The 23661-nt window shown below is 44.1% G+C and overlaps 1 protein-coding gene across 1 annotated transcript in view; it reads left to right on the top strand.

The window, feature by feature from the left end:
• The window catches only part of KCNJ6 (potassium inwardly rectifying channel subfamily J member 6), a 107383-nt gene that overhangs the window by 13683 nt on the left and 70039 nt on the right, over positions 1 to 23661 (top strand). The window contains exon 2 of the mRNA XM_036849728.1: positions 2841 to 3761. Within this exon, the coding sequence (XP_036705623.1) occupies positions 2841 to 3761 (921 nt within the window). The remainder of the gene's footprint in view (positions 1 to 2840; positions 3762 to 23661) is intronic.

The following is a 23661-nucleotide window of genomic DNA, read 5'->3' as shown; positions in this document are numbered from 1 at the left end:
CTGAACCTGGATAGGTGTTCAGTCCCCATTGACTGATGTAGAGCTTAGCACAAGTGACTCCATTTTTGGATCCCTGTTTCTTTTTAACAACACCACACGCAAACACCCCATCTTCACTCTCTTCCTCTCTCCCTGCTCTTTCCCACACCAGCCCCCTGAGAACTCTTCTGTCTGCTTATCCATGTCAATACTGCTGCCCATAAAATTAGACAGGAGGCTCAATTTGATAACAGACACAAAATACATAGCTGCTCAAACACAATTTTTTTTTCTTGTTTCTAGTTGGATGGCAGCTCTCTGCCACCAGCTGGGGACCCAGGCCCCTCCACCTCATGACTCCATCATCCCTCATAGAAGGGGCAAGGGCATAGGAGGGGACACACCCACTATTTAAGGCCTTGGCCCAGAAGGGCACACCCACTCCTGATGGGCCAGGACTCGGCACGTGGCCACCCCTCAATGCAAAGGAGGCTGGGAAATGTGGTCCAGTCCTGAGCTAGGAAAAGGTAAAAAAATTGATTTGGAGAATCAACTGGCAGGCTCCCGGGACTGTCCAGAGCACTTATCTCTACTCCCCCATTGACCCTTCAGACAGGAAGGTTACAGCTGAGCCAGAACGTGGAGAAAACAGCTTCACACTGGGGACTGGAGTATGTGTAGGTTGCCTCCATGAAATGTGAAAGCATGGAAGATGGCAGAAAATTGTTAGGAGTCAACTATTCAGACAAAGCCCCCTCTTCCACTTCCCGACCCGGGGAAACAAGAACCCAGGGTGACTCTGCACAGGCAGCGAGCTCCTCACCTGGGCCAGCCCCAGACCTCACTCCAGCTCTGCAGACAAGGCCGCTCCACGCTGGCCGATCCTGAGCCGAATTCAGCCCACGTGAAGTCACACTTGGAGATTTCCTCTCAGGGCGAACTTAGCAGCGAGAGCTCAGACATGAGGCCCCCTGGGCCACAAACATCCCACCTTGCCGGGCGTGCCTGCAGTGAGCAGGGACGTTGCCCATGACCTCCATCCAGGTCCCCCAACCCCCTCCATCCTGTCCCAATCTCAGCTGCTTCCTTCGACTCCTGTCCTGGTATCTGCTTTGAAATAAAAGCAAGGTCTTATTTACAAACGAAGAGTTACTGAGGGTAGCGATCTAAAGTCAAAGCTATCAGACCAAACATCAGGCTTGCAGACCAAATGCTGCCTCTTCCTTGTGCTGAAATCTAAAACCGGATCTATGGGATTGATAATTAAGGAAACTATCCAACCATGAGCAAGGTTAATCCATAAGTGAAGTTGGTACCACTCAAGTCCCATCCCCAGCTGTTTTCTTATTCAGGTAAATGTTTTTTCTCAACAGACTGTGTTTCTCCCTTAACCAAAGGGAGAAAATGCACGGCAAAGTCAAATGACACAGAATAAAAGCCTGAGGGAAGAAACTGCTTATAAAACTTTCAGAAAGCTTTGAAATTATTGGCTGAACAAGTAATTTCCTACGGTGGTTTATATTATTTCACAGCGACATCAGTTCCAAATGTCCCTTTGCACTCGGATTCCGGGAGAGTTTTCCTAATGCTTCGTCATCAAATGATTGTACCGATGCATTAATCATGAAGGCCATGAGAAAGAGAATAACCACAAGCCAAAACTGCAGATGTTAAATGTTGAGGCAGAAACCAAATGAAGTGTGTAAACACATAGAAAGAGAAAGAACATTTCCCCCACACTTTTTTTCACCTTGGCATTGCATCAACCATTAGGGTAAAATGCATGCATACTTACCAATAAAAACCAGAATTTTTTTAAAACTGAAATTTGACTGACACCTTAAAGAGTTCACTCAAAATTCTTGCCCCTAAATATAAGGAGAGTGGCAAAGGAACAATTTATTACAAAAGAATATTTATTACATGTCTGTTCCATGCAGGCACATATCATGCATGTGGTTTTGTTTAACTTTATAACAACCCCATGAATTGGCTATCATGATTACCATTTTGTAAATGTGAAAACTGAGGATCAGTCAATGAATTTTAATAGTCTATTGGTCTACTCAGGCTGCCATAACAGAATACTACAGACTGGGGGGCTTAAACAACAGCAATTTATTTTCTCACAGTTCTGGGGACTGGAAGCTTATGATCAAGGTGGCAGCAAGGTTGGTTTCCGGTGACCTCGGTTGGTTTGGAAGACATTTCTTCCTGGCTTACAGACAGCTGTATTCTCACTGTGTCCTCACGTGGCCTTTCCTCTGTGTGCACACCCCTGGTGTCTCATCCTCTTGGATTAGGGCTCCACCCTTATGATCTCATTTAACCTTAATTATGTCCTCAAAGCCCCATCTCCAAATACAGTCACACTGGGGGTTAGGGCTTCAACATATTTGGGGGTGGAGTGGAGGTACAATTTGGTCCATAACTGATAGCATGACCAGGAGCCCACAGTTGCTGAGTGGTAGAACCAGTACTGTCTGAATCTAAACATTTCTTTATCCAGGGTGCACTGCCTCTCACATACCACAGCATCTCAGAGAGAATGGGGACACATCCCACTGTAAAAGCTGACTCTTAGAACTTGCTGGCAGGGAGACAATTTCACAGCAGTTAAGCTCTGTCCCCATGAGAAGGGTGGTGAAGTCCTTACACAAGCTAGATCACAGAGCCCAGGAGTCCAAGGCAACCCGTCCAGATGACATCCCCCAAAAAAGGCTTCATCTACACTGTTAATAGCTACACAAATGGTCAAATGATGGTTTCCTACCATATTCCATCCACAGTGGGATTTCCATGACCTCCAAAGAACCAGCTTTTCATTCAGTTTTTCTTTTCTTTTTTTTCCAAACCACCAGCTAACGTCCTGGAGGGTGAGTCCATGGACCAGGATGTTGAGAGCCCTGTGGCCATTCACCAGCCAAAGTTGCCTAAGCAGGCCAGGGACGACCTGCCAAGACACATCAGCCGAGACCGGACCAAAAGGAAAATCCAGAGGTACGTGCGGAAAGATGGAAAGTGCAACGTCCACCATGGCAACGTGAGGGAGACCTATCGCTACCTGACCGATATCTTCACCACCTTAGTAGACCTCAAGTGGAGATTCAACCTGTTGATTTTTGTCATGGTTTACACAGTGACGTGGCTCTTTTTTGGGATGATCTGGTGGCTAATTGCATACATCCGAGGAGACATGGACCACATAGAGGACCCTTCATGGACTCCTTGCGTCACCAACCTCAACGGGTTCGTCTCTGCTTTTTTATTCTCCATAGAGACAGAAACCACCATTGGTTATGGCTACCGGGTCATCACGGACAAGTGCCCAGAGGGAATTATTCTCCTCTTAATCCAATCTGTTTTGGGGTCCATTGTCAATGCATTCATGGTGGGATGCATGTTTGTAAAAATATCGCAACCCAAGAAGAGGGCAGAGACCCTGGTTTTTTCCACCCATGCGGTGATCTCCATGAGGGATGGGAAACTGTGCCTGATGTTCCGCGTAGGGGATCTGAGGAATTCTCACATCGTGGAGGCTTCCATCAGAGCTAAGTTGATCAAATCCAAACAGACCTCAGAGGGGGAGTTCATCCCCTTGAACCAGACGGATATCAACGTAGGGTATTACACCGGCGATGACCGTCTCTTTCTGGTATCACCACTCATCATTAGCCACGAAATTAACCAACAGAGTCCTTTCTGGGAGATCTCCAAAGCCCAGCTGCCCAAAGAGGAACTGGAAATTGTGGTCATCCTAGAAGGCATGGTGGAAGCTACAGGTAAGGTGTGCTCCATCCAGGGGTTATCTGTGGGATCGATGCTCATTTTAAACTGAATCTCACATTCTTATTTTTGACAAAATATGGAAAACGGAACCTCACTCACCATTGACGCCACCTCTTTATTCATGAAGTAGTATGTGACCTATAACCTTATGTATGTCCACCACAAAGTCTAACAATTTAGCTTTTTTAAAGCCCTTGGGAAAATAAATTAATAAACAATTTTTTAAAAACACCTCTTAATATATTTTAAATTTTCAAATATTTACTTAAATTAAAATTTGATCTCTCTTTAAAGCAATTTTTAGATGGTTTTAAAACACGGTTTAAATTAAATACTTGAGGTTATTTATTGCCAAGCCAGGAGGAAGAAGTTAAGCCTTTCAAAGGAAGCCTGACAAATTGCTTTAATAAAAATACAATTTTGCCCCTTCTTTGGGAGCCATTTGCAAGACCCACAGCCTTGGTTTTTCCTTTATATCAAGTGAGCACTTGGTATCTTTTCTCTATACTCTATCTGCCAAATCCCCTGTAGATATAATAATGCAGACCCAGTAAACAACTCTAACAGGAAAGAAAAAAAAATTGAGATCCACTCATCATAATCCTATTGACCCATCTTCTTTGAACAGCTAACTACTGGTGTATTTTAACAAGATGATCTGTTCTAAAAATAGAGAAATGGTCTGTTTTTATTGAAGTCTTCACTCATATCTTTCCATACGTGTTACACATCCCAGGAGCAAAGGAGGTTCTGCCTGTATTTATCTGTAACTTTCTATGAAATAGAGCCATAAACTCTGCCTTAAGCTAACAATAATGCCCCATAGGAAAAGTATAAACTAGAACACTAATTCAGCTTTGCTTTACTATTCTTCTGAGTCATTAGTCTTGGGTTCCTCTTTAGTTATACAGTCTGCCCTTCCGTGCTTTGAGGTCTTCAACTTGAGGCTCAAGGTAGGTTCACACAATCTGAAAACGCACGGCCACCAGCCAGAACCCAGACTCTTCATCCACCCATAACCTGACCTCAGTCATCCGTCAAATGAAAGTCATTGCTCCCGTGTCTCAGCCTCCCTGGACCCAACAGGCAAAGCCATTACCTCTAACAAATTTCTCTTATAGTGGTAAAAACTTTTGCAATAGTTTATTAAAATGCAGCAAATAATGAAAATGTGAGTAAAAGGCTTTGCATGAAGTGTGATCCTTTGCATAAGGCAAAAGGAACGTCTAAAACAAAAATAATCATTGTGAAATTATAAATAAGTGCTGCACATGTGCACTGGGCTATCTGTACCCTGAGCCTGACTTTGGGGTGCCCTCGTGAGCCAATAGTTGTGTGGGGGGAGGGAGGAGGAAGGAGGGGGGAGGAGGGGGAAGGAGTGGGGAAGAGGGCGGGGAGAAACCAACTCAATAAGGGAGCTCCATCATTTTCCCACAGACCAGAAACTACTCCCACCTCGGCCAAGCACCTGGACTCTGGGTCCCCCTAGTGGTAGCCACTGAGATACAGTCTCTGGCAGCATAAACTGACCACTTATGATGCGCTTTTAATATGAGATTTCTCGCTATAAACTCTCCAGATAGGACAGAAGGGAGGGCAGTGGACAAGCCTTGTTCTCCTTCCATCTCAGAGCTCATGAAGCAAAAGCCAGTGGAGACATACCCTCTGGTTACTGGTGTTAATCCGAGCTTCAAATTGCAGGAGCTGTGTTCCCTCAAATCAAAACCCAAGCTCTAAAAATAAGTCAGTCCGGAATAAGCAAATTACCTTTGTGTGTCTCTGAGTCGGAATTCTCCCTGGGGCAGACCCTGTCTTTCTGAAGATAGCTTGTAATGACTGAGCCTTTCCAAATAGGGGAACATCCTTTTGTTGGTAGTTAATAGTGATACTTACCTCTGAGCATTCGGTGGCCTTTCTACTGCTTTCGTAGAGAAAACTGGGTATTTGCCAGCAAAAAAAGAATCAAAGGCGACCACTATTAACTTTCTAAAAGTAATAATAATAATTTTCTAATTTCTGGAAAGTGGAGGAAGGAGTGTTCTAGAAAGTTCTGGGTTTGTCTGGCAGCTGAACACGTCTTGATCCTTTCCTGATAGGATTCGTACAATTCAGTCTTTCCAGCACATCTCATCTCTTAATCTTATGAGGCACACTTTTTTCTTTGTGAATGAAAAGCACAATTGGGATTTATGGGTATTAAGTAGGCCCTTAGGGTGGGGGGAATGCTTCAATGAATCAAAGCCACAGGAAAAAAATAGATGTGGACCAAATGCACCCTGAGGAAAACAGATGCACAAGGATCTAATTATTCATTTGAAGGCTAGATGGGAAATCAGGAGCCATGAAAACAGCAAGCTGACACAAAGCGGCCTCTGCTTGACTCATGCTTTCTTTCAAATATGTCTTAGTTGACCTGAAACTACTCTCAGTGACCTCAGTTAGGATGCCTCTTTCAAGGACGAGCTTCACCATCGCCACCACTGCAACCTCGATGTGATGCCCTCCCTCTTTCTGTCTCGCATGCTGTGGGCACACAGCAACCCCGACGTGGTATTTTCTGGGGATCCGAGCTACCACGCAGTAGGCTGACCCGGCAGGTCCTTTAGTCCGCTGGGTGCTCAGGCCCAGCACAGGCCAGCTGGCTGACACATAATATGCCCGCCCCAGCTGTGCTGCCCCAAGCCTGCTTTGTCACATCACTCAGGGTCAGGCTCGTCTTTAGAAAATGGGAGTAAGCTCCTTGAAGGCGGGAGGTGAGTCTTGCCCACCTTTGATGTTCTGCAGATCCTGGCCCCAGTCCTTCATTCAGTGAGCTCTCTGGCCTCATAAAAGACAGACTCACACCCACAAAAGACAGACCCACGTTCTTGGTGGATGGTTTTGGTCTGGTCCTGCCCCCAAGTCAGGGGGATGTGTCACCTCTCAAGAACCTTCCAGTCATGTGGTTCTATTTTTGAAAATGAATCAAACCCTGGAAAATTCTGACACCAGCCACCCAGACATCTGGGAACTGGCTGTGTCTCATCCCACAAATATATTTTTAAAGGGGGCCCTTTATGTTCCTGACACAGGGGCAATTTGGAGATAGTGATGTTTACAGAAGGGTTCATAGCTACGTAAACAAACATGCCGAGCAGCTGTGGCAAGTGTGCCTTAAATAGTAAAGCATTCATATAGACTGATATTTATAGAGGGCAAACTGGCATAGAGGCTGGATGACAGCCTCACAGAGCTGGGCCCGGTGCCAGCCAGCTCCTCACTATAGGCTTTCTGATTGATGAACTTCCATATTTACCCCCAACGATTATGCAGCTATGACAGGCAGCCCTTTCCAACACCTCAGCAAATATGTCTCCTTAGAATGAATCCCATTCAGCATTTTTTTTTAATTTTTATTTTATATCAGAGTATAGTCAATTCACAGTGTTGTGATCATTTCAGGTGTATGGCAAAGTGATTCAGTTATACATATACATATACCTCTTCTTTTTCAGATTCTTTTTCCATATAGTTTATTATAGAATGTTGAGTAGAGTTTCCTGTGCTCTACAGTAGGTCCTTGCTGATTATCTGTTTTAAGCTTTTTTTTTTTGCATTTTTTTATTACAGAAACTATAAAACTTATACAAAAGTAGACCAAATCATATAATCAACTCCCATGTACCCATCATTCAATTTCTATAATTGTCAATTCATGGCCAAACTTGTTTCATCTGTGTCACCCACTCACTAACTGCCCCTCCAGCATCATATTTTATCTGCAAATATATCAATATGTCTCTGAAAGATAAGGACTCTTTTAAAAACATAACTGTAGGGCTTCCCTGGTGGCGCAGTGGTTAAGAATCCGCCTGCCAACACAGGGGACACGGGTTCGAGCCCTGGTCCCGGAAGATCCCACATGCTGCAGAGCAACTAAGCCCGTGCGCCACAACCACTGAGCCTGTGCTCTAGCCCGTGAGCCACAACTACTGAGCCCATGTGCCACAATTGCTGAAGCCCATGCGCCTAGAGCCCGTGCTCCACAACAAGAGAAGCCACCACAATGAGAAGGCTGCACAACGCAGCAAAGAGTAGCCCCACCTCCTGCAACTGGAGAAAGCCCGTGTGCAGCAACGAAGACCCAATGCTGCCAAAAATAAATAAAATTAAATTAATTAATCAAAAAAAATAACACTGTTATGACACCTAAAACAATTTCTTAAGATCCAATATCTACTAAATGCTCCAACTTCCATTTGTCTCATAAATGTCTTTTTAATTTTTGTTAAATCTGCTGTTTGAATCCAAATCAGGTTAACACACTGTTATTGGCTGAGATCTCTTCCAAGCCTTAGTCTATGAGCTCCCCTTCCATCTCTGTGGGGATTTTTTCTTTCAAGTTTTTCTCAAAGAAGAGAATTTCTGAAATATTTATATACTACATAGAAAGCTGGGGAAAGTGGAGGGTGGGAAGAAGCCAACTTAGTGAAGATATACTAGATAACATTTTGTAGATGAGGAAGCAGGACTGCCTGTCCAAAAGTCAGTATCTGTGGGTTACCAAGGAGGAGGGGGAGTGTATATCAGAAGTAGGCAAGCAAACCAGAAGTAGGTGAGGGAAAACCGGAAGTAGGTGAGGGAAAACCATCCTTCCCCCCAGGAAAGCTCAGTTCTTTATTCACATGAGGAGAGCTTAGTCACATAAATCACATCACAGATCACAGCAGTTTTGAGTTGCAAGAGTCTTCGCCCTACTCTTAATTACTTTACAGGTGAGGAAATGGAGGCCAAGCTAAGACTAGTGAGCTGCCTAAGGTGCGATAGTTACGGGCAGAGCAAGAACTTGAAACCCTAAACCACTGATGATGTCCAACCTCCAAGTTCAGTGCTCTTTGCATCATGAATGCTGTTGGTTCGTGAAGATTCTGTAGAGCATGCACCCAAAAAGACGACTGGTACTTAATGTGCAGACAGGCTCTCTTTTCTCCCATCATTAGCTCTTTTTCTTTAAGGCTTCTCTTTCGGTCTCCAATGTTATCAGTTCATTTTAAAATTCTTTATTACATTTACATGAATTTTTAACAAGCATATATTAAAATGAGATATGCCACAAAACTGTTCTGAAATCAAAATTAAATAAGCACCCTGTACAAAAATACTCCTGGAAGAATATAATGTTCTGTCAAATCTGATTTCCAAGGACAACTTTTCTTTGCCATAGTCAAAATGCCACTTCACTGTAACAGAGGAGAATACGAGATCACAGAGTTTGAAAAGGTGGCATTTCTCAGCTAAGATGGTTGAGGGTTAGCATTACAGTACTTTTAAGCTGTTTCTACTAATGATATTCCATAGCCATTGTATTTTTCAAATCTTATTTTCTCCTTTAGATAAGTTGCTGCTAATCCCTCCACTGGCAAGTCATTATCTCCAGATTTACCATTTTTCTTTTAAGAGTTGTAACCCCAACTACCTAGCCTAGGAAAAGAGTTAATTGATAAGATCTGGAATGCTAAGATCTTGGGTGAAAATCTCGTGGTAAATCTCTATAAGGCGCAATTAAAAAATTCAAAGACATGTGAATTTATTTTTCCTGGATGGAAATCCACCACTCATCAACATCAAGAAATCCAACCATCCTTTCTTCTTCGAGCATTAGGTTCAGGTGATTTATTCAGGGCTTCCTCCCAAATGCCTACCTCAGTATAATATACCTAGGTATTGTCGGCGACTGGATAAAAACTGATAATACCTGCTCCCTAAATACGGTAAACTTTTTGTGATCCTAAGCAGTTGGGGGACATGTTCTGGTCCTAACAATCTGAGGTTGGATGCAGTAGAGCACACGTAGAATTTTAAACTTTTCCACCACCCCTCTAGAAGAAAGATACTGTAACTCTGTTAAACGTTATACCTCTGTTAAACATTATACCTCTGTTAAACATTTCTCATAATTTAGAAGGCACTTAGGATCTCATAACTTAGATAGCAGTGTATCGAGGTCACCATATACTATTGTGGTTGAAAAGACAAAAATACTGGATAATTATAAAACTTTTCATTATTAAAACATCAATAGCAGAAAATCCATTGTTCCTTCTCCAAATGGGCCGTGAGGAACTCATAAAGTAGATGTTCAGTAGAAGTCAGGAATGGTCGCACAATATATGCAATTTAAAGTTCAAACCCAAGGGAAAAAATAGACTAGCATCTAAAAGTTAGCTCTGACTCAAACTCTGAAGTCAGTACTCATGTTGGGAAGAAACTGCACCATTCAAATTAAGAGATGAGTATCAAAGAGTGGGAAGCCTCTAATTAGTGCACCCTTAAATAAATCGAGCTTTATTATTTCCTAGGGCATTCAGTAATATGAGTGCTGACAGCATGATGCCAGTGAAGCAGTTCTACCTGACAATTTCTAATGACCGGAAGAGGATCATTGGGGAAAACCACATAACTTATTCACACGTGCAAACACACACACACATACACACACACACGCACACACACGCACACGCACACACCTCTGCTAAATAGCTAAACAGCCAGAAGCCAGAGGGGCTTCTTCCCCAGTTAAGCATGCCCTCGCTCCTGTGTTTTACACCAACTCACTTTGTAAGTGAGTTTGTTTGTTCTATTAATTATCTAGTACTCCTCTTTTTTAAAAGTAATCTCTCTTGGCCATAGCTCAGCTTATCTGTACTTCTTTGTGTCCTTTATACGGTCAGGCAATCCTGGGTTCAAACCACAGTTGCTGCATTCACTGTCTTGCTTAACTTCTCTAAGGCCTCAGTTTTGCCTCTCTAAAATGGGAACAACAATGGTACCTACATCGCTGGTGACCTTTCAGCTTCACGGGTTCTGTTAGATCAGATCATTCCTTCCCCCATAGACTGCACAGGAGAAAGACAGCAGAGAGGAGGGAAGCCAGGCATTTGGGAGGGTCAGTCCCAGGGACTGGCTCCACTGTTTCCAGGGACTGTGCAGCTGGCGTCTCCACACGATGACAACTGACTCTCCTCAGAAAGCACTCTGAATAGTCAGAATGGCAAATGTCAACCCTGTGATAGCCAGTGCAAGAAATGCACACTCACAACGTGAGAGTAAACGCCAGCCTGGCCTCTGTCCCGGTTACCTACCACGAATGATGAGCTCTGAATTAATGAGGATCACTGCACTCAGAATAGACTCTGCATTCCTATAGATAGTAACATTTCATCATTATAATTTCTGCCCAAAGGGGACATGAATATAGATTATTCTCAAGTCTTCTAAGGCAGCTGCTCAGGGAGGACAGGACCAAGAGTCTGCATTTGAAAACAAGATTTCTATGTCCCCAATCCTCCTCCTAGGTTTTTATAAGAATGCTATGGCGTCAGTTGATGCCCCAATTTGGAGAATGTATTTTTGTGCTGTTAATTCAACTGAATAATATTTATTTACATAATAAGTCCTTAGAGATACTTCTGCTTTAAAGTATAGATATACTTCAACAAAGTGGACAGTAAATGTGAATTTCTATATGGCCAATTCCATTGTTCTCTATTTACTGAGAATGATAAAAGATACGGTACAGTCTGGTTTGGCTCAGTCATGTTGCAGTAACAAATACCTCCAAGGGCTTAAAGCACAAAGGTTTATTTCTCATTCCTATTATATGTCAGTTGCAACTCTGTTCACATCCTGTTGACTCCAAGATACAGACGAAAGGAGCAGCCCTACTTAGGAACATGCCATTCTCATGGCAGGGAGAAAAAATAAATGACAAAACACCCCGCTTCTGCTTGCCATTTATTAGTCATAGCAAGTCATATGGCAGTGCCTGATGTCCATGGAATGGGGAAATGTAATTCTCTCACAGGAACTTGGAATAAATAATTCAGAACAAAATAATACAATCTACCACAGGTACCCAAGTGGTTTTGAAAACCCCTAGACTGAGTTAAAAACTTTTTGCAAGTTAGGGTTTAAAATGTGCGGTAGTCATTAATGTTGTTTGTGAAATATGTCCAGCTTTCGTCCTTCTAAACACATGTCAGGATCACATTTCCCTGTTTCTGTTGGACAAGGCCATGTGACTTACATTTGTCCCAACAGTATATGCATATGTCATGTGTATCACGCTGCTGGAAACCTTACAAGCTAAATATGATAATTCCCTTCCTACTTCTATAGTTCTCATGGAAGCACATGTCACAGTGAAGTTTCTGTCATTCTGGACCCTTGACTGGCTTTGAAGAGAAGACCCTTGCCAGCTCACTTGGGACTTGTAGCATGACTGAGAAATAACCTTAGGTTGGGTTAAGCCACTGAAATTTGGGTTGTTTGTTACCACAATATTAACTAACCTCTTTGGCCTGATACAAAATCTCATGCAAACATTTTGACAGGTTGGCTGTTGTATACTGCTCACAGCCCCAGACTTGCCATGAAATGAAGTTTTGGCTAGCTACTTTGCAAAACTTCTCCTCCCTCCTTTAAACTCTCTCTTCACTGCTTAAGACTCTGAGGTCAGACAGGCTGAATTCAAATTCTGCCTCCACTCCCAGCTGTCCATGGTTGGGCACGATTGTCCATGATTGGACTGGGTACATCACTTTCCTTAACTTCACCAAACCTTTTTCCATTCTGAAAAATGGGAATGATATCTATAAGGAGATTCCGTGAGATAATACAGGCAAGTCATTCATCATGGGACCACAGTATGTGCTCAATAAATTTAGAGAGTGAATCTATGATTCTGTAAATCATACTATTCTCATCCATCATTCATTAGGTGCCTATTGAATGCCAATTACTTTATTAGATGCTTTCCATACATTATTTTCAATCCTCAAAGCAATTCTGAAAGGTTAGGTACCATCCCCATTTAACAAATGAGGAGGTTGATTCTGGAGTAGGGAGTTGGGGAGAGTAACTTGCCCGAGGTCACCCAACTGGTGAAGTAGTAAGACAGGATTCCATCTCAGGGCTGCCCACCTTCCCAGTCTGTCTCCCTTGTGCCTCTCCAGGGAAGGCATAGTACACAGCAGCACACTGAAAGCAGTGGTTATTGATTAAAGGTCACCAGTGTGAGGACGATTATCGCTCAGTGATATATTCTCTTTTGATTACTGGCCTTGGCTTCCCCATCAGGCTCACCTCACCAGACCGCAGGAGGCAGGTACGGGCAATCTGCTCTTTCATAACAGTTGGCACTGAGTCTCTTGAAAGGGCACCTACTTGTTCGTACTCTCAGATTCTGCCCAATTCAACGTTATCAGGCAACCATGCCACTTGACACTGGGCCAACCCCATCTAAAACAGCCTGGTGCCATGCCAAGTATAACCCAAAGAGCAACCAAGCAGCCAGCGCAAAAACCCTTAGGGGAGAAAAAAAGAAAGTTTAACATTGAAAGGGAAGAATCAATTTTGACGCTGAGCTTCCTGCTAGAAAGCACAATAAGAAAATGATTTAGGCTTTGACCAGCCTAAGTAAACCCTGTTGGGGTTTCCATTTCACTGCAAAACATCCAATAAGACCCTTTTGGGGGTTTGAGGAGGAAGATGATAATTTTTCTCTTGTCACTGAGGCCATCCTTAGAAGATTTTAATTAAACATTTGCGAAGTAAATACATTTTCTTTTACATTTTCTCAAGCATAGTTTCTATAGAGTGAATATTAATAGAAATCTGTGAAAGCTGATGGATAAAGGAGAGGCTGGTGGGTAATGATATTAGAGAAGAACACACAGCAGGGAGCTCCAAGGAGACAAGACTGAATGTTGAGCCTGAAAGGAACTAAGGCTACATTCACATTGGCTCTAAATGAAGTATCTTTAATACAACTCAGAGAACTAAAGTAGTAACAAAGTATTAGTAATAAAGTATTTGCTTTAGATACTTGGTTATATATATTGTCTCTCTCCCCAAAGTTGGAAAAGGTATAAAACCTGAGAACAAAAATGATGCTGCAAAACAAAAATGTCTACAATTCTTACAGAAACGCTTAAGAATCCACAAGGTCCAACATGGGGCAAGAAAGATTTCCAGACACCTCCCTGGGTCTTTACAGCATGAGCCCTTTACGTTCACCCAGAGGGACCTCAGCATGTCCAGCCTGGCCTGCAGACCCTGTGTCAGCCCCCAAGGCTGGGGGAAGAAAGAAGCCACATTCATTAAGCTAAAAATGGATGGGCCATGGCAACCTGGAAGGAGGCTGGCAGCTTGACTGGCCATCAGCAAACCAGGCCAAGAGCAAGGAAGGGCAGGGATGTTTCCAGTACCACCTCACAGCCTCTGCTGCTGTGGGGACCTGGCACAGAGTCACACCCTGTGTTTGGTGGATGACTTAGCAGAAGCCTCACCTGTGACCAGAAATGCTCACTCCTGACATCGAAGAGACTAGCTGGGTGCACTTGGAGCTCCCGTGTCCGCAAAGCAAAGTGTCCTCTATTGCCGCGTTGAAGGGTGAAATGACACAGTGGCACTTCTTTCCTTGAGTTCACTCCAATACATGTTCACCCAGGTGGAAGGGGGCATCTCGTGAATGAGGAGCATCTGTAACCTGGGCAGGAGATGGCCTAGTAGACAGGAGACGGAGAAGACATTAGGCAAAAATGTGCCATGGCCTTCAGTGTTTCTCACAGGTCCCGCCCTGGGGTGTCTTCTTTCTTTTTTTTTTTTTTTTTTTTATTAAATTTATTTATTTATTTATTTCTGGCTGCGTTGGGTCTTCGTTGCTGTGCGCGGGCTTTCTCTAGTTGTGGCGAGCGGGGGCTACTCTTCATTGCGGTGTGTGGACTTCTCATTATGGTGGCTTCTCTTGTTGTAGAGCATGGGCTCTAGGCGCGTGGGCTTCAGTAGTTGTGGCACGTGGACTCAGTAGTTATGGCATGTGGGCTCAGTAGTTATGGCTCACGGGTTTAGCTGCTCCGTGGCGTGTGGGATCTTCCCAGACCAGGGCTCGAACCCGTGTCCCCCGCATTGGCAGGCGGATTCTTAACCACTGCGCCACCAGGGAAGTCCGGGGTGTCTTCTTATGATGAAGCAAAATCCACAGATGGACCCGAGGCACATGCATTTACGTTTAAATGTTTAGTCTCTTTATTTTCCCATCCACCAAAATCATGAGCTCCACATCCTCCTCTCTCTTCAATCCTGCAACATCACTCCCTCTTAGATAACAACCTGGCTTCACACTTCATTGAGAAAATAGAAGCAATCAGACTGGGACACTGGCCTTTCCACCGGGCCCTATCTCACCACCACACCCTCGCCTCCGCCACCTGGGCCTCTCACCACTCTCTGGAGCCCTGTCCAACCCGGGGCCAAACCTGGACCGCATCCCTGCAGCCCTCTCAAAGACTTTTAGACTACACCATCTTCTTTCCCCCATCATCAATTTTTTTCTTAATAGTTTATTTCCGACAACATAAAAATATTTCCTAATATCTATCACTTTTGAGAACAAACAAAAACAAAACTAGACTTCTCCTGGTACCATGTCCCTTTCCAGTACTGTCCCATTTCTCAACGCTCTTTCCCACATTGCTTCTAGGAAGAATTGTCTGCATCTCCATCACCACTTTTTTACTTCCCTTTCCAAATGAGCTACCATTCCTAGCACACCACTGACACACACCAACAACATCCATCCTGCTAGCTCCAGAGGCCACCCCTCTATTCATGCCTTACTTGGCCTCTTCGCATCAACACGCTGACCACTTCCTCCTTCTCCAGCCTTTCTTCCCCGGCGTTCACCACTACTTCTGCTTTCCCTCCTTCTTCAGTGAAAGCCCCTTTCCATCCTCATCTTCAAGCTATTTCTCCTTTTCCCCAAAATCTCAGGGCCCATTCCATCCAGAGTCCTAGCCTCCATTAATTATCCTCTTCTGTTATTTCAGCCAGGACCTCGGCTTTAATTACCATCTTTTTTGCATGTGACATCAAATTTCTATCTCTGGTCCTAACCTCTCCCCTGAGCTCTGAATTCAAAGATCCAGCTGCTTACTTGGCATCCCTATTTAGATGCTTGTACAACTAATGTGACCAAAGCAGAAACTAGATATCCTAGCATCCCCTAGAATCTGCTTCCCTCTCCATCTTCCCCATGTTCATAAATATCATCATCAACCATGTGATGACTTACATCAGAAACTTCAGGAGCATCCTTGATTCATCTCTTGCCCTTACCATCCAGAAGTCCTATAGGTGTGACTTCCAAAATATGTCTATCTCTATGGCTACTGCCACAGATTGTCATAATGTGGAGCCCATGGCATTCAATTGGGTCTCCCTGTTTAACTTTGACCACCTTACACAAATCTATTTTGCACACAGCAGCCAGAGGGATGTTAATAAAAATGTAAACCAGAGCAAGTCATTCCCATGCTTAAAACCCTCCCATGGATTCTGGCTGCATTTGGAAAATCCAGATTCCCTGCCGTGGCCTACAAGGCCCTTCTGGCCTGGCTCCAGCATGCTTGTCTGCTTTCACCTCCAACCACTTTCCCACCCAACTCACCACGCTGCAGCCACGTGGGCTCTCCGTTCTGAGCACAGAGCTCTTGTACAGGGAGGTCTTCTCTGCCCGCCAGATAGAAACTGGCTCCCATCGCTGTGCATCTGTCACTCTGTGCAGAACTTGTCACCAGCTGACAGTATCCTGTGGACTTGTGTGTTAATTAGAATGCAAGCTCCTTGAGAACAGTGCCTTGTCCCACTCTTTGCTATAGCATACTGGGAGTTATCCCAGTACCAGGAACAGTTCCTGGACCATAGTAGGGCACTGGATAAATATGTAGGTGCAAAATAAATGAGTGGAGGGATGAATGCATGAAACATCCTATAGGGTCACAAACCAGATTGGTCCCTTAAGCACCAGAGAAAGTCTAGAGTCATTTTAAATTCCCCCCTCCCCCCAAATCAACCTGGCCTTGATCAACCTGAAGCATCTCCCTCCTGACATTAAGAAACACTCTGGAAACTAGTTCCAAGCACCCCTTCTTCAAGGCTACCCACCATTGAAAATCTCAGTGGCTTCCCAAGGTACTATCCTGGGCCCTGATCACTTCCTTCTGCACATCCTTCCAAAGCAACCCATCCCTGCCTCTTGGCGTCAACTCCCATAGGTGTGCAGGTTGTTCCCACAGGTACAGCCCCACCCCTGCCTCCTGAGCTACAGACCCAGACAGCTAACTGGTCCTGGACGTCTCCATCTAAGTGGCTCTCGGGTCCCTTAAATACAACTTGTCCTAAACTCAGACCTGCTCCCTCTTCTGTATTCCACCCCTTGATGAATGGAACCTCTAGTCTTTGGTTGTCCAGGTCAGAAATGTGGTTGTCATTTATGCTCTCCTCTCCCTTGGGCACTGCAGCCTTCTCACTCCCAACCATTTCTCCAATCCCACAGGGCTCCTTTGTGCAAATGAGGAAAAGCCATCCCTCCTCAACTCTACTGCCATCTGCTGGGAAATTCATGTCATAAATATATCTGTACCGCTTAGATTTAGTGAGTTGTGCAGTGTACAACCTGCACAACCGTATGTGGTGGCCCTAGCTAAACTTATCCATTCTATCTCGTACCTGTCTCTAGTATCCAAACGTCCTCTCCTCTCCAGCATCTTGGCCACTGCACTGATTCACAACACCACTCCCTCCCTCTGGGCTATTACACTGCTTCCATACTGACTTCCCTAATTATAGACTCTCATTTCTACAATTACCCTCCTTGCAATTAGTAGAGTAAACTTTGTAACTTACAGATCCCATCTCCTCACTCCCCAGCTCAAACATTCTCAGTAGTTTCTGGGTAACTAAAGAATCAAGTCCAATCTCGTTTGCATGTCACAGTCTTGCCACCCGTCCAGGAGCCCTGTCACCTTCCCCACTACCTGCTTGTGCTACTGAAATTCCTGAATGCACCATGGGTTATTTTGCCTCTGGCCTGCACATGTGCTGACATTACCTCTGCCTAGAATATCCTCCTCCATTTATCTTCCCAATAACCCTTACTCACCCACCGAATCTCCCTTCAAATGCTGCATCCTGTGAAACCTTTCTGACTGCTTGGCAAACTCTGGCGTCCTTCCTCTCTGCTTCCCCTGCGTTTCTACAAATCTCCATGGTGTCTGACTGCATTGTGGATGACTGATCACATGGCTGGGTGTCCCCAACAGACTCTACATTTTGAGGATAAAGATTATGCCCTTTTTTTCTATCCCCAACAACTAGCGTAATTTGCCACATGGTAGGTGCTCAATAAAAAGAATGAATACATTGATGGTTTTGTAAAAAGCAAGGTCTGGCCTTTCTAAATGTGTCTTAGACTCCCTGAAGCATTTCCTTTTCACCTGGCACCACCTTATCTCAACTCTACTGAGAGCCAAGGACTACATCTGCCTTCCCAATGAGGCTGTTATATCATTTAATTTAAAAATTAAAGATTTTTTAATTAAAGAGCCTGTTTATTTTACAAGATCCTTTCCCCATTCAATATTCACCAGGCATCTTATAAAGTCCATCCAATGTAAATACAGATAGTTTAAAGCAGAGATCCAAAAGGCAAACTTGCCCCAGAATTTGGTCTTAAATTACACAAGGGGCTCTTCCAAGTAGACATATCTCTGGGCCCCTTTCTAAAGCAGGTCTAGTCCACTGGAGGCTCAGTGGGGACAGGAGATGGGGCTCCCATAACAAGAGTCCCTCATGACTTTCATTCCCCCTCATCCCACGCATGGATATTTCCCTCTGATGCTGTCTGGCTCTGCTCACAAATCTCCTCCCCTCTGCCAAAGGACCAAGCAAATAGCTCAGAACAGCAAATCATGGGAAAGGGAGATTCCTTTACCCAAGTTTCTAATCCATTAATAAATAAAGGGTCTCTCACTATATAACCCTCACCTTCTGCAGTGATGAAGGATGAGGGTAGGTGCTAGATCAGGACACACCAGCCCACCTCTGAAGCATCCTAAGCGGGCTTTCTGAAGGTAAAAACTCTACAGGCAAAGTGTCTGAGGCTAAGGAGTACTCAATCTGCAGGCAAGGATTTTCCAGAACCTCCCATGTGCCTGGCATTGGGCAAAGTTAGACAAACACAGTCCTGCCCTGAGGGAACTCATATTTTAGAGCAGGAGGTTGGCAAAATGTTTTCTGTAAAGGGCCAGATAGTAAATACTTCAGACTTTGTGATGTCTCTATTACAACTACTCAACTCTGCTGCCTTGGAGTACAAGAAGCCACAGGCAATATGTTTCCAAAGGACCGTGGCTGTGATCTAATAAAATTTTATTTATGGACACATAATTTTCACGTGTCATAAAATATTATTCTCCTTTGGGGTATTTTCCAACCATTTAAAAATGTCAAAACTGCTTTTAGCTCTCTCCTGTTCTAGGCGATAGGACTGGACATAAAAACAAATTACTATACAAAATGGAATAATGTATATACAGAGAACATTTTTAATGGGGAGGTGCGCCAGCGGGTACAGGAGCTCTGCTCTTGTACTCCCAGCCAGAATCCCACTTCAGATGTGTGCCACATAATAAGTACCAGTGACAGCAGCAAGCATGGCACCTCCAGGGAGGAGGGGGAGCCACAATCCAGGAGAGAGGAAATCACTTACATTTGCTCTTTGCATTTGCATTCCCCCAGAATGAGAAGATAATGGGGAGCAGAGGGTCCCTGACCTTTGAGAGAGAGCTAAAATTGAACTTCTGTTCAAAAGCAGAGATTCATCAGCAAACAGTACTATTATTAACATCATGGTTTAAAGGGGAAAAAATTATTAAAGAATGTGAGTGTCTTTGTTTCGGGAGGGTTCGCACTGACACTTCCTTTTGTGCTTGCTCTGTTTTTCTTTGGCTGCAAATTACTCCCCCTACTTAATGTTATACAACTCTCTCCCAGCAACATTTATTCTTTTGTTAAGTTAAAACATTTATTTATTAATTTATTTTTTATTGACGTATGGTTAATATACAATGTTTCTGGTGTACAGCAAAGTGATTCAGTTATACAGATTCTTTTCTATTACACGTTATTACAAGATATCGAATATAGTTCCCTGTGCTTTATAGTAGGTCTTTGCTGTTTATCTATTTCATATATAGGAGTGTGTATCTGTTAATCCCAAATTCCTAATTTATCCCTCCCCCCCCCCACCCTTTCCCCTTTGGTAACTAGAAGTTTGTTTTCTACTTCAACATTTATTCTTAACATCAATTCATTTGGAGGTTGAAGGTCCTAAACTCCATTCCACCCCGAAAGAGCCTTTCTTGGTCCAGACTCCCCTCTGCCCCCTCCCACTCTCACCCCCATTTTCTTAGGAGGCTGAAGAGAATGTATAGCGATTAGCCATCAGTGAAGACACTCAACCTTTGCTATGAATTACACATCCACACAACCCTGCCCTCTATCAGGCGATTATGGGACTCAGTCCACACAGAAAGGTGTCCTTAACAACTTCATTGGAAATGCCTCCAATCAAACAACTTGCTGTCAACACAACTGTCATTGACCCAACCAAATATGGTAGGGGGAAGACCTCACCAAGACCCACAACCTGCTTTGGCTGTATTGCTACCTAATCGCAGGAGCTTGGTTCAGAATAATCATAACAAACTCTTGAAAAACAGTTGCACATTGGAACTTGCCTTGACAAAAATCGTTTTCCCTAGAATGGATTTTCACTGGAAAACACACATGGGAAATCCTCAGCTTCTCTCCTGGTTCGCTTTCCCCCGTCTTTCCCACACTGCTTTTTGTGGCTTCTTTTCCTCCCATTCTGAATTCTCCACACCCTGTAAAGTCCAACAAGCGCCCCTTCCTCCGCAAGGCCTTCACATGATGCAGCCGGCCCCTTGTTCTCACCTCTAATCAGGTCCTGTAATGTCCCCTCCTTTTCCAAGTGTCATTGTCATCTCCCGAGTGGACCCTAAGCTTCTTGTCTTCTCTCTCTCCGGTCCCCGTGGCACCACGCTGAGCACAAGAGACCACAGTGCACATTGGTGATAGCTCGGGGACCTGTCAAGGTACCTCCTGAGCTGCCCCTATGGATCCCAAACATGCCAGGAGTTCTTTGTTAACAATTTGACAAGTGTCGGGGCCAGAATCTGTTATGAGGTCAGTTATAGACACTCAGCATCACCCACCCATTTCGGATCCTCATGTTGATCCTGTTAGCCGTGCTGTATCACGAGTCAGGAACGGCAGGAACCATCTTCCACATTTTACCACATTTGCTCAATCTACATACGGGTATCAACAGAGCTACATGTGCTTACGGATGTATATGAATTTGAGATTTTTTTAAATCATTTGGAAGTAAACTGTAGACAAGCTGCCACTTTAACCCTAAATTCTTCAGTGTATATTTTGTAAATGCAAAGACAGTCTTACAAAACCACAGTCTAATCATCAAAATCAGAAAATTGATATTGATACAAGGCTATTATCTAATCTAAAGACGATTCAGATTTTGCCAATTTTCCAAATAATTTCTCTTATTGTCAAAGAAAGTCACAGGGCGTACTTTGTTGTCATGTCTCAATCTCATGTGACCTAGTGGAGCTCTTCTGTGTGTCTTTAACTTTCCAAACACTGACTTTTTTTGAAGAGTAGAGGCCACTTACTTTGTAAAACGTCCCTTAATATGGATTTTTCTCATGTTGCCTTGTGGTCAGATTCAGGTTTTGCATTTTTGACAAGAATACAGTAGAAGTGAAGCCGGGCCCTTCTCTGTACATCAGATCAGGAGGCACGTGATGCCGGTTTTTCCCAACTTGGGTAGGGGTGCCTACCAGCTTTCTTCACTCTAAAGTTATTGCTTTTCACTTTGTAAAAAGCATCTTGCGGATAGACACTTCGAGACCATGTAAATATCCTGTTCCTCTGCAAACTTTCATTATAGCATCCATTGATGACTCTTACCCAAATCAACTGTTACTAGAATGGTTATCAAATGGCAATTTTCTAACTCCATGATTCTTTCTATATTTAGGTGTTGGCTTTCAACACTAAGGAAGAGCTTTTCTCCCTTCATTACTTATCTATCTATCTATCTACCTACCTACCTATATCAGTACGGACTCATTGAGTCTTATTTTATCCCATGGATTACAATCTGCTTCTACCATTAATTATTTGTGACGCTCCAAGTGTTTGAGATTTGGCCAATGGGACCCCCTACTGGCAGGCTTCTTATCCTTTGAACATTTCCCCATAATTTTTTTGTGCTTTCTTCCTTTATGGCACAAAAAGATGTTCCAGGCTCACATTTTAATTTTTCCAGTCCCTGCTATGGAATCAGACATTTCTCCAGAGATTTTTTTCCTTTTAGTAGAGTATGGTCTTTAGCACCAAGACTTGGGCATTAGGTGTGCAGAACAGATATTCATATTAGGCTCCTCCAATTACAAAGGAAAAGGTCAGTTCTACCCCAGCTCCGCTGGCTGCTAAATGTATGTTTCTGAACTAAACCAGGAGTTCAGAATCTCTGCACTCGAGAAACTTGTCAGGGAGAAATCTCAAGCTCACTTCCTCCAATATTTATCAGAAAGTTGTTCTGGAAGTGAAGCATATGGGGAGGCCTGTCTGAAGTTACACAGACCCCACATTCTTCCAGAAGGTCTATAACCCAGCTTTTGCACCTACCAGAGAAGCAGAGAATAACCCTGGACTTAGAAGCCCGCTGCAGAAGGGTTTTACTGAGCTGCGTGAAGTATAACCAGCCCCGTGAAACGGACCTTGTGTCTCCTAGAAGGCGATGTTGACTAGAGTTCACAGTCCCACCAGTTTGTTGCAAACTCTCAGGAGACATTTCTTCATGTCACAGCACTAAGAATAGCTGGACTTTTGCTTAGGAATTGATTTCCTTTTATGTGATAGGTGCTGTAAGTTCGGTATCTAGCCAGGTCTTCCTTGTGGTTGCCATAATGCCTAGAACCAAATTCGGGGTGCATGTAGCAAGGCTGCATGTGGTTGTGGTGTGCGTTTTCATGATGCCTCATTCCTGGTGCTTTTTATGACCCCATCTTAGGTGGCTTTCTCTCCGTGGCCTCACCCCCGTCATGACGGTGCTATGTGTATATAGGCTACGCGTATTAGTGGTGTAGAGCTGCCATTAAAAATACCACAGGCTGGGCAGCTTCAACAACAGACATTTATTTTCTCACAGTTCTGGAGGCTGGAAATCCCAGATGGGGCTGGTGGTGGCAGATTCGGTTTCTGGTGAGAGCGCTCTTCCTGATTTGCAGATGGCCACCTTCTCCTTGTGTCCTCAAAGGGCCTTTCTTCTTTGTGCTGGGAGCGAGAACTCCCTCCCTCTTCTTAAAAAGACACCAATCCTGTGGGATTAAGGCCTCATCCTTATGACCACATTGAACCTTTGTTTCCTCCGAATAGGACCCACCTCCAAGTACAGGCACGTTGGGGTTTGGGGCTTCAACATGAGTTTGGAGGGAGGGGACACAGCTGAGGCCATAACGCCATGTAAACTGCTTCTATCCTTGCGGACCACGTCAGAGTGATAATAAAGGGACACAGTGTTTGCATCCTCAGTAACAGTCTGCAGCCTTTATTGCACTGAAACCTAGAACACAGACCCTGACACGCCTGCCACTTGATCAGTTGTGCTTTATTTAAAATTATATACAGCAAAATCCACTAAAACTTGGCTCATTATTCTATAATCAGACAGTATGGAAAAGTCCTTAAAGTGCCCCATCATCCCTTGCCCAGAACAACCCACAACGCTTCTCTCTTTGGTGGAACGTGAGCTCACAGTTGCTGAAAGAGCCATCGGGGTGGGAAGGCGAGAACCACCAGGGTAAACACACAGCAGGGCAGCCGTGGGTCCAGTCGGCCTCGTCTCAGAAAGGGAAAGCCTGAGGGCACACGGCTACCTGAGGCTGGAGTCCCGGGCGTGCC

The sequence above is a fragment of the Balaenoptera musculus genome, chromosome 4, assembly GCF_009873245.2.
Source record: "Balaenoptera musculus isolate JJ_BM4_2016_0621 chromosome 4, mBalMus1.pri.v3, whole genome shotgun sequence".
NCBI lineage: Eukaryota > Metazoa > Chordata > Mammalia > Artiodactyla > Balaenopteridae > Balaenoptera > Balaenoptera musculus.
This window is presented reverse-complemented; position numbering and strand designations above follow the sequence as displayed.